The sequence below is a fragment of the Lagopus leucura genome, unplaced genomic scaffold (assembly GCF_019238085.1).
Source record: "Lagopus leucura isolate 7727_CA_CO unplaced genomic scaffold, USGS_WTPT01 Super-Scaffold_100159, whole genome shotgun sequence".
NCBI classification, from domain to species: domain Eukaryota; kingdom Metazoa; phylum Chordata; class Aves; order Galliformes; family Phasianidae; genus Lagopus; species Lagopus leucura.
Genome location: NW_024962335.1, coordinates 24,365,081 through 24,380,006, shown reverse-complemented (window position 1 = coordinate 24,380,006; position 14,926 = coordinate 24,365,081). Strand labels below are relative to the sequence as shown.

At 40.4% G+C, this 14,926-nt stretch overlaps 1 protein-coding gene across 6 annotated transcripts in view; it reads right to left on the bottom strand.

Annotated features, from left to right (window-relative positions):
• CALD1 (caldesmon 1) overlaps positions 1 to 14,926 on the bottom strand; it is a 185,508-nt gene that overhangs the window by 20,759 nt on the left and 149,823 nt on the right. For 4 of the 6 annotated variants that reach the window (XM_042889442.1, XM_042889445.1, XM_042889443.1 and 1 more), the window contains 4 exons: positions 11,616 to 11,762; positions 9,010 to 10,003; positions 8,315 to 8,395; positions 3,588 to 3,736 (listed from right to left, as the gene is read on the bottom strand). In XM_042889442.1, the coding sequence (XP_042745376.1) occupies positions 3,588 to 3,736; positions 8,315 to 8,395; positions 9,010 to 10,003; positions 11,616 to 11,762 (1,371 nt within the window). The remainder of the gene's footprint in view (positions 1 to 3,587; positions 3,737 to 8,314; positions 8,396 to 9,009; positions 10,004 to 11,615; positions 11,763 to 14,926) is intronic. The other 2 variants (XM_042889447.1, XM_042889448.1) reach the window with 1 other exon arrangement.

The window sequence follows — 14,926 nt, the reverse complement described above, 5'->3', positions numbered from 1 at the left end:
ACAGAAAGAATAAAAGGAGTGAGGAGTGGGGGGAGAGTATTTGTATAGGTGAAGTGCATGCTCTCAACAGAGTCAGATAGTATCACCTAGTTAAACAATTACCACAACAGCGTTTAGTCAAACGTCTACTCCCTGAGCATGTTTAGTGTTACTGCTGACAAGGAGATAGGTACCACAGAGGTATCAGTATGCTATTCACAAGGGACAGAAAAGGAATGTACTTACTGATTTTTTTAAAGATCTTTCTGCTCTGTTCTGTTGACATTTAGAAAAGCTGGATATTAATAACTTCATTAATGGAGCCAGTGTTGTGGAGTTAAATGCCACAAGACGGAACAAATCAAGTGTTCCAACAATAACAATAACTGTTAGAGATGATGAGATTAGAGATGACAACATGAAGAACAAATACATAAATCTGCAGTCTGCTGAATCACACCCAATCCTGCAAAGGCGCTCTTCATTCAAATAGATCTCTCATCTAAATGGGGTTAGCCATATAAAACAGATTGTAGGATCAGAGCTGAATTATCTGTGGTTTCAATATCACAATAGGATCTGCTAACACAGATTACTCTGCCCTCACATGGTATTACTGACTGGGAAAAAACTCAGCTGCAGCAGGGCAGAATGTATCATTTAGAAACTGTAATACTAAAAAAACATATGGTAAAACAGCATAGCCAAACTGACATTGTGATGTGCTTATCAGCTGTTGTAATTCATCTGTGAAAGTTCAACACCAGTGTGGTAAGACCTGGCATTTATTTTGAAATGTGTTTATTTGGAAAGGCTTTTCTATATATAACACCACAAAGCAAAGCTAAAGGAAAAAAAGTCCAGAGGTATGTGAATTTCTGTATCCCCAGGACATTGTCACACCTGATTTTCTAGAGTTATAGCTGCATAGTATACATTTCTCTAATATTACTTTATCACAGTCCTTTTCTGCTTTAGGTCCTAATCCTGAATGTGTTTTTGCCATGGAGTTACTCAGCCCATTGAAACAAAGCCATAAAATCACCCTCCATCATAAGCGTCACGTGGTTGTGAGCAGTTACTAATAAGGGTTTGCATCAGGTAGTGATGTATAATTAGAGAAAGGAACTCAAGCCCTTTTTTAATTTAAAAAAAACAAAAACAAACAAAAAAAAAAAAAACCCAAAAACATAAAACTAAAACACTGAGAAAAAATATTGTAAACTATTTGAATTTTCACTTAGGCTGCTCAAAGAACAAAGCGAGGACCAGCTCCTGTGGTTTAAGGCACGCTTTTGGGTGTTTAGCCTGAAATATTTCTAATATCATTTGCAGAGATTACAAAAACCCATGAACTTTAAGGGGGCACAGGGTGTTTCTAAAGATCCATCTATCCTGCCCAAGCCACTAAGCTGTTTTTAAGGCTTTCCCGCTTCATTGCATGGTTGCAACCTCTGTAACAAACATCCCAGGAACCTAATTACTGAATTAATTCATTGTTCTTGCTATCTGAAGTCTGGCTTGTCCCAGCCAGACCTGCAAGTTTCAGGTCCCCAAAAATCCAAGAAGTCACTTCTAACAGACATAATGATCCAATTTTCTGGTGGTCCTGTGTGGAGCCTGTTGTTGAACTCAGTGATCCTTATGGGTCTCCCCCAACCCAGGATATTCTATGACTCTATGACAAAGGTATCACTTGCCAGGGTAAGTACTTCACACTCAAAATTAAAAGAACTGAGAATATTTGACCTGTTTCTCTTAGCAAATAACCATTCTGTTTTATATGACTACACAAGAAAGGTTAATCCTTAGTGACTTCAGTGCAGACAGCCTCAAAGAAATCGACAGCTACTCTCTACTTTCAACTCATAAAAAAACAAAGATATAATCTAGTCTTAGGATTTTTGTTTGAAGACTTCAAGTGTCCTCCTTTGTAAGGAGAACACTTCAGGTTTCTAGCTAATTTTATTCTCATAGAACCTTTCACTTCTGGTTCTGCATAATCTGAAACAGGAAACAATAAACTGGCAGTCATTCTCCTTGTTTTCCTCCACCTCCACAAAATCCTCTGTTCTCAACAGATTCTGGGAATCTCCATTCCTTACTGTCAACAATGAAAAATTAGTATTGAGATGCTGGGTGGAGGAAGAATTTCGTAAGTACCTCCTTGGTGCTAAGAAGTGAAGACAGTTGCCAGCTTTCAGACAAGGAGGAAAAGGAAAGGAGTGGTTTGTGGGAGCCAAAAAAAGTCAGAATAATGTGGAAAAAAAAGCACTGCTTCATATTTAGTACTTTTGCATTCCTGTGTGAGAATGGAGAGGAAGGTAAGTAGGAGGGGAAATGAGAAACGAAAGATCTAAAACGCCTTTTTTTCCTGCAATTTTCTGACTGATATGAACAAATGAGATGCAGATAAGATTTTCCTTTAGCCTGCACTACCCTATTTTGTTCTCAGTCATCACCACTGAGATTTAGCCAAGTTACAATGCTTCTTAACCAGTATCTGATGTGTTCATGCAAAAACAAGAAGAAAGCTCCAAACAAAGCCTTACGTTAGCCATCCTTCTTCACACATTTGGAAATCATGAAAGAAAAACAGAAAAAGAAAAAACAGAGTGGAAACTCAAATCTACATGTTGCCTCCAAGGCTCGTCTCCCACAGGAAGTGAAACAAATGAGAACACAACAAAAATATTTTCAGAAATCTTTTCTCATGTTATTGATGATGTGACCCCAGTCATGATGCAGGGTAGTTCTAAGGAAGGACCATTTCCTGCTACTCCATCTCCGTGCTGCCTGACTCTCTCTGTCTTTTGGCCTTAGGTCAGGGTGTCCCCAGGGTCTTTTGAACTGCATTTTATTTTGAGAAAGTTTGATTTTCCCGGAAGAATCACAAGGGGAGTGCTGAGATATAACAGCAAAATCCATCTGCCCCACACATTTCTAAATGTGCACGGAGAGCTTAACCTTCTCTTTGCCTGTGCCAATGTAAAAGAGAAAGAGAGGTGCATAGAAAAAAAAAAAAAAAAAAAAAAAAGAAGAACATGTTCTCATCTAACTGAAAAATATCACTTTTATAGCAAAAACATTAACTACAAGGTTTGCCTTGAAATCAAGAGAATTTCTAGCTATCAAGAGTTAGCAACTGAATTGTGCTTCATGCTGATATGCATTATTACTAAAAGGAATTGTGTGTAACTAAAAATCATTGAAATCCAATTTCAGGATGAATTTGATTTTAAAAATTTAGGGAACACAAAATCTGTAATGCAGTCATCACTGGCCTCTGTGCAGATAGTGGAATGAAATGTCTCTCAAGGAAGAAAAAAATCCAGCAAAGAAAAATAAGCCACTAATTTCTACCAAGGTTCTATTTACATCTGTTTCCTGTACCTTGCTTTATCACTGTAAAAACGTGGGTGCAGCCTGCTAGAAAACTAACCAACAGCCTTAAATCAGACCTAAGCACTCAGTGAACACTAGAGCCTCCTCTGATGGTGCCAACCTAAGTCTTGCACACAGCTGCTACAAGGCTTTTCACTGGAGACCCCAGGAAGGCCCCCTGCTCTACTCTAACACAAAGACCAGTGTGCTTAGCTGCAACTTACCCAAAAGCATTTTCAGTAGATTTAAGTTTGGGGGCAGTGAGTTCACGTTCTCCATTCTGTGCCTTTTGTTCCGGAACTCCCTTTTTACGATCCCAGACACTTTTCATTTCCTCCTTGGGTGCTTTTTCTTTATCCTTGTTGTCTTTTACCTGCTCAGAAGATACCATAAATCACAGGGGAAAAAAATGTCACAATGAGACATTATCAATAGCAGTCAAGGAACAAGAATTCCTTAAACGGAATTAGCGATTAACTAACTCAGCAACTGTCTTCAAAATGATCATGTGCCTTAAGCCAGAAGTAGACTTTTTAACTTCACAGTTTAAAAATAGGATCATCCATCACCCTGCCTTTCTGATCCAAATTCACAATGAAAACACCTAAAATAACCAGTCTTCTGTGAAAGTGTATTGCAGTTGCACATGCGGTAGCATGGGGCTTGGCTACTACATCTTCTTTCTGTAACTGCACCTTCCTTAGGCACCTCAGTCCTCCTTACTTCCACTGCAGCATCACTCATGTGCAGCCCATTAAGATCCTGGGCTGCACACTCTTTGGGGCTAGGCTTGCTCAGATGTTCTTGGTTAAGAGCATTGGAGCAATAGAAATCATTTATAACCTTCAGTTTGCTTGAACAAAGCTCATGCTATCTGGATGTAGGCAGATCATTCTGCAGCACAGCAAGGGAGTACCAACAGAACAGAGCTAGTATTTTCAGCATCACAGCAGGTGGATGCCTCAGTACTACAGGAACAATGAAAAAGATAAAAAGCTGATCTTTGTATCAGAGTATAAGTCACTCTGTCAAAAAGCACAGTCATGTCAGAGGATGGTCACCAATAGTGTTATCAGGCTCAAATATTTAATCCTATGAAGAAGCAAAAGTTCTCTCAAATGTTCTCTCAGGAAACACTAAAGCAAAAATTCTCCCTATCCTTACAGTTTTTTACCCTATAATTTTTAAGAGTAATCAAGTATATTGACTGCATGAATGTCATTCTTTAGTATCCCCCTATAGTTATGGGCTTGAAGTATTTACCAAAACCAGAAACAGCCTGATCTCAGCATGCCCATGGTTGGATGCTGAGAAGTGGAGTATATAGACCTACTTAAGTCCTTTGTCCTCAGGCAGAATTATTCCCACGATGAAAATTAGTCGACCTAGCAGCCTAAATAAACTTTCAACAGCAGCAGAGGAAAACATTATCCCAAAAATATCTCTTTTCCCTGGCTCTCCAGTGTTGGAGGAAGCCAGCAAGAAAGGAAAGGAAAAAAATACTCTCATTTATTGCCGTCCCATTTGCTAATTAAAAAGCAGGAATAATTTCCATAACAGTCCTGTCTGCAGCACAACTGCTTTTATGGCATTCCATGCGGCATGAGGAAATAAAAACCTACAGCAGACCACACTGAGGCGGCACACACTGCACGTCAGTACTGAGCAGCTACATTGCTCCAGTGAGCTTGCCACTGATGAGGGATGTAGGACACAACCCACAGCAACATCTGCTCTGTCCTGAGAGCAGGCAGCAGCAGCAGCAGCACAGACATTCCCCACAGGCTCCTGCCAATGGGCTGTAGTTGCAACCTGGATCCCCACCCTGACAGACAGGAGGGGAGCTCAGTTTCTATGGCCATGCATTCTTTGGCTGTGATGCTGTGACTGCTAGCAAGCAAGGCCATTATTACTTGGTGCCCCAAGGAAAGGTTTTCTTTTTTTCTAGGAGCTGTGTTGAGACAACCAGTGCTATTCATTGAGTCTAATGTACGCTGCCAGACAGCTATGACTTTTGGGAGCTCCCAAATGTGGGCAAGATTCTAGCTTGTGACATGTTCACAGCAAAAAAGCTCTGCTGCTTGTTAGCTCAGGGAGATACTGAGAACAGCAATACTGATTGTTGTAAGATCTCAAATGCCAGGATGTCTGTGTTGGGACTTTGAGAGCATAGTATTTCCTTTGCTGAGATTTTCATCAAGACCTTTCTCAGTCTCATTAAAAAGCCGATACTTCCAGTTGCCTGATGTATTGAAGTCCACTGGGGAGAGTCATATCTCTTACATCTTAATTGAAATTGCTGAGAAAACTAATATTAAAACAACATAATTTAAAAAATAATAGGTTAGGAAATAGCATTTCAGAAGCAAGCTAGGATTTATGGTAATGTGCACACATTTGAGAAAACCATTAATGCAGCTTGGCTCCCTTATTCAGAAAGATGATAAAACAAGATATTAAAGAAATATTTCACAGCTTTCAGGTCCAATAATTCTCCTACTAATTTTAATGCCAAAACTGTGATTGATAGCACAGGAACAGACAACCATTATGTCCCACTCCAGAGGAAGACAACAGAAAAAGTATTTTCCCTTGTCTCAGTGCTTTCCTGACTTACAGGCCAATTCAGTTTTTGCTGAACTTAGTGAAAAGGACTGCTCTGATTCCAGTTGGAGTGGGTGGGTAGTTCTACCTGAACTGAAAACAATTCACATGCTCCCTTCAAATCTCGAGCCTCGAGTCAAAAGAGAATATGGACAAAACCATGCTTTGTTTAGTTAATTTTCAACATACATAATTTATATTCTAATCTTTCTCTGTACTACATCTTTCCTGTTAAGCTCTTATGCTAACATTTGAGAGTCAAGATTTCTAAATCTAGAGCTTGAACAACTTCATACTACACTGGATTGATTACTGAGGATGGAACCTTTTGGCATGCTGAGCTCTTATTTGGACACAGTTTCTTGCAGTCTTAAAAGCTGTGGGCACCTGGGTCTAGGCCTTCCATTTAGAGTGAACTGCTACACCCAAATACCACGAGAAAAGCAACTGTTGCAGCATGTCTAGCCAAACTAGAAGCAGGAAATACCAGGAGCCTCACATCATGAGAAAGCTTGTTCTTACGAGCTTTCCAGGACAGTTGTGAGTACCCAAAATCGTGGGGTAGTTCAGAGAAGGAGACAGATTTTTATTTTTTTTATTTTTTATTTTTTTGCTAGTTTGATCAAAATCTGCCATTTGAAGGCCAGACTTTAGTCACATTAAGAATGGATATGTGGTCATGTTGCACAGTTACAAAAGCAAAATCTGGTTATGTGAAGAAGGTATTCCTTCAGGGATCTTGTTCACAATATATCGCCATCCTCTTAATTGCATATATGTGTCTACAATAAGTCTCACTGAATTTTGCTCTTTGCATGAGGGGAAGAAGTAGTGATAGGAACCTGATCATTACTTTATTTGAAGTCTAAGAATGTCAATTTTTCATTACAAACCAAGAAGCAACAACTGAGATTTTTAAAACTGAGCAGGATATTTCAAAAGTTCAGCTTGATACACATGCACAAGTTTCACCTTTCAGCGCAAGGACATTCAGCATTGCACCAGAAGTGGGATTCCTTAAACTGTCTCAACTTAAGCATCCAAAAATGGAAGCACTAAAATCACAAGTCACTTTCAAAAGTCATGACAATTCCCTGGAAAATCCAATCTTGTGGGCATGTCTTAAAAGGATCGTGGGAGTCCCACCGACAGCTGAGTGAGCTCCAGGCAAACATACACAGGATATTGTGTCTCAAGCCCTGTTGTGGCTCTCATTGAACTCTTTCCCTTTCTAGACCGTTATTTTATCACATTGCCAGTCTCTCTCCCTTTGGAACCTTTCTTCCAGTCATCTTCATAACGTTATCTTTTCAATCTCACCAATATTCTACTAAAAATATGGACAATAACTCAAGCAACTGGACCAAGAACCTGGTGGCATGACTTGCCTTCACCTCTCTCTGAGGGGGAGATAAGCTTCTACAGCATGTTCTACATCGATCAAGTTGCTTTCCAACAACTAAGGACAATAGCGAAGATCCTCTGAAGCCCCCAGCACTCCCAGGCAGACGGAGGCACAAACTCCCAGGCACAAACTACCTGTCGCTAAATCTCTGTGTTGCAGCTCTTTAAGAGAGCCCCATGAACCTGTTTGAACCCATACCGGCGCAATCCTGTAAGAACCTGACTGGTTTCAATGTCTGGTCAGGATCAGAGGCTATTCTGATACCTTCTGCACTGACCCAAAAGCACATTGAATATGGCTCCCTGTTTGTCAGCTGTAACCTGAAGAGTAAATGGTTCCCAAATCTTACTTACCATACAGTAAAACACCATGGCACCAGCTCCTGTGTTTACAGTGGAAATGCAATGCAGTAATTTTTGTAGATTTTCTCTTTAAAACAAAAGAAGAATCTTGGGTATGCACAGTTTATATCATGTGATATTGCAGCTTTGGGGAAAACGATTAGTTAAGATATTCAAGCGGCCAAAGGGCCTAGATTATTATTATTACTATTTTAAGAGTAGGTCTCAGTCACAGGAGAAAAGTTCACAGTAAAGTGAGAGGAAACAAGGGAAGGATGATTAGTTGATACAGTCCTGAAAAATTCATCCCTACGGTGCAAGCCATCCTTGCGCTATTGACAGAAATGAGTTTGACTGAAGTATTTGTTCTAAGACAAACAGAACTTGGTTCTAAGGCCACAAAAGAACAAAATACTTGAGCATATACTTAATGTTAAGCACGCAAGTAGCTTCATCTATTTATTTCAACAGGATTACTCATGTTCTTGAAGTGAAGCACATATTTAAGTACTTTGCTGAACAAGCAAAATTCAGTTATAAGTCCCTTATTTTTTTAACTCAAGTTTCCTTACAACAACTAAATCAACGGTTAATAAATTACCTGTTCTTTTTTGGAGGTAGGTTGAAGCTTCTGTGGTAAGCTTTCCTTTTTAGCTTCTGCTTTAACCTCTTTGTCTTCCTCCTTTGTTATGGAGTTTTTAATAATTTTTGTTTTAAATACGGTATGAAAACATTGTTCTACAAGCACTTTTGTTTCTCCACACTGTGCTCACGTACCAATCCTGTGTGCAGCCACATGTCCTTCACGTGCTGTTGTGCCCACATCTGCATGTACAGCGGTGCTCCCTCCTCCCTCTCTAAATGCTTCCATTCCCCCATCAGGGCTTTTCTCACTTGCGTGGCATCATGCTCACGTGTTCCAGCAGAGAGCCCTTTCTTGTGATTGCATTTAACACACACATTCCTCACACAGTTTACCAGGTGCTGATAATATTTTGTGTTGAGTTGTGTTTGCCTCAACCTTATGTCTTACTTCATCAAGCCAGCTTTATAGCAACTGAGAAAAAAGGCAGCAAAGAACATGCAAAGGTCTGAACATGCATGGTTTGCTCTGAACAATGGAGTGAGGACAGGCATGTTATGCATCCCATTACTGGTAAGCAGAAGCAAGGAGTTTTATTTTAAAAGAAACAAACAAAGAGTATTAGTTGTTTAAATGCAGGAATTAATCTTTTCTTGCATTACATTTCTCACAAACCACAGGTGTCTTAATTTGGTGCAAAATGTTTACTGTACCTTTTTTATTAGCAAATCTGCTTGAGCTTTTTCCTCTTGTGCTTTCTTCTCTTCCATCTTTTTCTTTTCCTTTAATTTTTCTGCTTCTAACCTAGCCTTTTCTTCAGCTGCCCTCTTTTCCTCTTCTGCCCTAGCCCTCTCCTCAGCTGCTTTCCTTTCCTCTTCTGCCTTAGCCCTCTCCTCAGCTGCTTTTCTTTCCTCTTCTGCCTTAGCCCTCTCCTCAGCTGCTTTTCTTTCCTCTTCTGCCTTAGCCCTCTCTCTTTCCTCAGCTGCCCTTTTCTCCTCTTCTGCCTTAGCCCTCTCCCTTTCCTCAGCTGCTCTCTTCTCCTCTTCTGCTTTAGCTCGCTCTCTTTCCTCAGCTGCCCTCTTTTCCTCCTCTGCTTTCTGTTTTTCTTCAGCTGCTTTCTTTTCTTCTTCTGCTTTTAACCTCTCCTTTTCTTCTGCCTCAAGTCTCTCCCTTTCTTTCTCAGCCTCTTCCTTCTCTTTATCCGCAGCATCAGTTATACTATGCTCCCCTTCCAGCGTAGCACTTGTATCATTCTCTGCATTTACAGCTAGAGTTTTTGTTTCTACCACCTCTTCTTTATCTGTGGACTTTTCTACTGCCACATCTACCTGATTTTCCTCTGTGGGTACCTCCTTTGGTTTCTCCTCTTCCATGTCTTTTTCTTCTTTTTTTCCCTCTTCTTCTCCATCTTGCCTCCAATTGTTCCTTTGGTACGATTTGGTAACTGTTTCTGTTTCCTCAATCTCACAGCGTCCTTGGCGTGTTTCAACCTTTTCCTCTTTCCCTGTGGTCTCATTTTCTTCCACATTGTTTACTTCTCTCCTGCTGGGCACTGACAAGCTCCCATCTGTGATCGTTGGGTCAAATTCCTTTTGACGTTCCAGGGCTTCCTGCAGACGTTTTTGGCGTCTCTCTTCCCGTCTTGCCAGTCTCTCCAACAATGCAGCTTCATCATCTGTACTACGTTTTGTTTCTTCTTCTGCCACACTGCACAAAAGTGACAATTTGTCATTAGAAAGTTTTCTAACAATGTATGCACTTAGCTGTTTCTAGAAAGAAAAAAAAAAATCACTATAAGATCATTCCGTGGTTTGAAAACACAACAGGTTGCATAATTCAAATTTTAGCAAAATGGTTCTGGGGGATTAATTTTGGCATTTCTACATGTATAGGAATGTGCCTTTTCACAATCTCAGAGCCTGGAAATGTTCCCTTCTAGGCAAGCTCTGACAGCAGCACCAACAGTCTCCAGGAGTCTAACTAACCTTACCGTCCTGATGCTTGGAACAGACGAAATAAAAAACAACATTCAAAAATTCATCCTCCCACTCTGCACTCCACTGCAGAATATATGATAGATCTCTGCTATCTTTAACCTCCCCCTTCAGCTTGGCCAGAGGCATACATGAGAACTCCTTACCACGCACAGATGAAATTTTGGAAGATGCTACACAATCAAGATATTTTCTGACTTCAGTGACATTCTCTAAGAATGAGAAAGTGGTTAATCCCATTCAGCAGCAAAATCCACAGACACAGTCTATAATGTGATAACCTCGCAATTTAGGGTACAGTGCAGCTGTGATCATCTGTTCAGGGACATGAATTTCTTAGAGATTGGAGTGAACACAGATCTTAATTTAAGCTATGCCATTCAGCACCTACAGCTAACAGGACAGGATCTCACTCTCAGCGCCTGGAGGTTTTTTTACTCCTTCAAAATTCAGCTCTTTAATTCTCCTATATGCATGTTTGTTCCTTCTTTCTAGCTGTTTCTGTTTATTTATTTTATACTTGAAAAAGATTAACCTGTGATCAGATGTTTGCCATTTTCTTACCTCCTTTTATTTAACAAAATGCTGCTTGAGCTCAGTATCTATTAGTTTGCTATCACAATATGTATTTCTGGTCTCTTCTGTCAATTGTGTTACGGCTAATAGAAATCTGGATGTATTATTTGTTACTATATGAGACTAAACCAATAGCAGATAGACTGGAAGGCCAACACTGCCCTCTCAGCTTGTGACATGCAGAGCTAACTCCATCAGCTTTTCTGTTGTTTAGAGCTATATGGCCCTGACAGTGACAGGTAAGGGCTAGTGTCCAATGCTCACACCCCCCTCACCGGCACATCTCAGCCATAGCTTAAGGCCTGGGGTCTTCTCATGTGCATTTTCCCAATGACACCATGGCCCCAGTAAGCAGGATCACTACACTTTTCTGGCTGTCCGTCTATCAAAACAAAAGCTGGAATACAAGGAGCTTTGTGAGGCAAGACACCAAATGCTAAGGGAATGAGGGAGCAGAATGTATTGGAGGCATTTCCCTCTCTGAGCACCAGATGAGTTATCCCATAGATGCCCTACAGACACTCTGGGAATGTGTCACAGGGCTAGGCCTCAAGGTCAGTCTCAGCAGTGCTTCCACCATGTTGTGCAGACAAAGCCAGTGGCACTTCTCATGGGGTTAGGTTCTCCTCACAGCAAGGATGGCCATATCTAGCACTTGAAAATTAAGCAGCAAGACAGGCCCTTTCAAAATATTTCTCTCCTCTGAACAAAAAGTGTAGCTGTCTTGTCTGTAAATATCAACCATTTACCTGTTCTGGGCATTAACTTCTGATTTCTCTGTTACTTCCCCTGATACATCTCCTTCTTCCTTTTGCCGCAGCCTTTCCTGTCGAGCTCGTCGACGACGTTCTCTGGCAGCTTCTTCCTCATCATCATCATTTCTCTGGTAGGACAGCCTGCAACAAAGCAGGAAAGAGAGGGAAATGAAGGGGACTGTAGCATGTAGGACTGCATGTCTGAAAAATCACAAAAAAAGCAGATGGCTTACTTTGGCTGCTCTATATAGTGTTTAGAAAATAAACTGTTGAGTTGAGACACCTCGTTTCAAGGCTTGGTTTTGTGTTCTTTTTCAGAAACAAAAATGACAAAGTGGTGACAGTGAAGGCAGCAGCCTCACCACACTTTCAGCTTGCTCCTAGAACATATCATGACCATAAAACCCCAGCCTAATAGCTAAGCAGACATCCTGCTGGACTTCATCATGATCCTGCCAGGATGCACTCAATAGTTTGAGCAGACTATCACTCAGGGTCCCATAACTGAGATTGGACTTAGTTAAGTAAATTTTCATTAAACCCCTCTAAATTTAGAATGACAGAATCATAGAATCCATGACAACACATTGTTTTAAATGCTGACAGTATTCTAGAACTGAGAACTACAAAATTGTGAGACACAAGCGTGACGACTCTCCGTGCTCGGTTCTGAGTGCCAAACATCTGACACCTACAAAACTTTTGTGAGTGCAGAGCCCTGCCAGGCTAAATCATCCAAGATCTCTGCTGTGATGAAAGGCTACAGCTGAGAATCCATTGTATTCTTCTAACCCAGTAGATGATTACAATTAGTTTCATCCTACTTGAAAAAGAAAGCAAGACATTACAATCCTAGTAATCCCATGACCCATTCAAATCTTTGGCAAAGTGCATACCACTGCACAAGATAAAGTGAAAGGCCTGCATTCCTGTTATCTTTTAGTGCAATGAAAGTGAAATAGGAAGCTAACGTGTACCAAACCCAATCAGGGTAGTCATTTACTTTGCATCCAGCAGAGAGATATGATGGTTGAGAAGTCACCCTTAATTATGTAGTTGTTTATTTAAAAAATTGTGCAGAGTCAAAACAACCACAGTTGTAATTCAAAGAATATTTTAATATTAAAAGTAAACAAAAATATTTTGATTTAGTCATGAATCAGACTCTTCAGGTCCAAGCCTCTCCCACTGCCTTGCTGTAGTACTGCTTGGTTTTTTCCCCTCAAAGAAATACAGATTCTGCAGACATTCAATTAGTCTAATTTTGCCTTAAAAAGGAAGCTAAAGCTCAACATGTCTGAGTCATTTGTCAGACCTTGAACAGTATTTTCATCCATTGCAACTTTCCTTGGCCTTAGTGCACTGAAGGATTTCATTTGTTATTTTCATGCTCTGCTTCAAGAGCTTGTATCTCTCTCTTTGTGCACAGTAGCTCTTCTCAAAGAAGGTGAAAACCAGGAGTGCAGCCATGAAGGGTTATAGTAGTGGGGAAGGGAAGAAGGGGAGAAGAAGAATTAAAAAGAGATGAGGCAGAGAAAGCAAGGAAAAATACTATCTGTTGTTTGTAAGTGATTTTAAAAGGGTTCAGTACTTCATCGAGGTCTTGGACAGAAAGCATATAATAATAATAACAATATAGTAAGAACAATAGGAATATAATAATAAACCAATTATGTCTTTAATTTTCAGAGGAAAGAGAATAAAACCATATTGGCAAAGTGACTACAGAAAGCCAATTCACTAGAAAGATTTTCTGTCTGCAAGAAGCCTATGATCTGTTTAGCTCTGAACTGCAAACATAAGGGCACAGGACCTTTGCTCCTAGCCTGTGGCAGCTGGATAATAGCCATGACTGAGTCAGTTCCCAGTGCCAATGGCTGAGGAGCTATCTTTACAGAGAGACCCCAAGAGAATGAAGTATTTATCCTACCCTCTGCAACCACAAAGAACCCTCCTAGATAGTGAGGAGAGCAACCATTTTTAAGAAGTTCTTTAAAATGCCTTTTTGAAACAACCAGTTGCACAGAAAACTAAGAAAGGAAAGAAGAAACATACTCTGAACAAAAAACTTCCACCAAATGGTACTCATTAAATAAGTCAAATGAAAGCAGATATGTATTTCCTGTCCTTGGACACATCGCATAGATCGCATAAGAAAGCTGACAATCTCTCTCAATATCCCTGTAAGTGTAAACGCTGCCACACTGTGTATCAGAGTGTTATCCTGAAGCAGGAGAGTGGAGATAGGGGCTCCACTTTTAAGGATCACAGCATCCAATTCTGTTCATCAGCATGGATGTACAAAACATCCTCAATAACCTGGAAATAGGGAGCAGCCATCACAGATTGACAGTAGAACAAGCTGAAACTGCAGGCTAAGGTCAGCCTTAGCAGGCTTATAAGCCTGCTGTGAGCAAACTTGTAATGTGATCAATTATGAAGAGACTCAGCAGGCACCTGAACTGCAACTGACATTCCATGAAAAACTCAGTCAAAGCAACAGTGCATGATACAGACTCAACAGCTATCACTTCTTCGCATGAAAAACGCGCTTCTGATGACAGTGCTCCTCCCACTGATCTCTTAATCCTCATGCACTGAGGTCATTCACCCTATGTTGGCTGGCACATCGTTCACCTTCCTTGATTAGCTAATTCCCCTTCTCCTTAGAGTGACAAGCTAATTTCACAGAGAGATTAAAACACAGGCGGGCATATAAATTTATGTACTCTCCTCTGTACATTTTAGATTACAAGAAGACTGAGGCTCCCTTTCCTATTGCTACAGCTATCCCTAACTTCACATCACAAGTCTTTATTTCCACTTGCTTACATCTTTTGACATTGGGTAGACCAAGAGTAAACAAATAACCAAGCGTGAAGCCAGGACTTCAGTCTGTATCAGACAGATGGAAATCCAATGATCCACACTGGCCTGTGTTGTTTCTTCACCTTTGGAGAACTGCCTTCCAGCCCAGCATGTACACACCTTACAATCAAATTAAATTAACATTACATCCATTTTTCCCCTTCTCCACAACTGTTCAAGTCTCTCTCTACAGTTAGCTGTTCCACTATCTCGGGTAATGAGAGCACAGCATGATCTCAAAGAAGTATGCCAAGCCTTCTGATATTAATTTTCTTATTAAATATTCAAACAAAAAGATGACTATACTTTCTTACCAAAGGTGTATGCTCCTGATCTAAATGACGATCAAAAGGAAAAAATAGCAGTGTTGACTACATCTCCTGTTATCCCTCTGTGTTTCTGACCTGAGAAAAGGCAGTATAACCTGCAAGCATTGT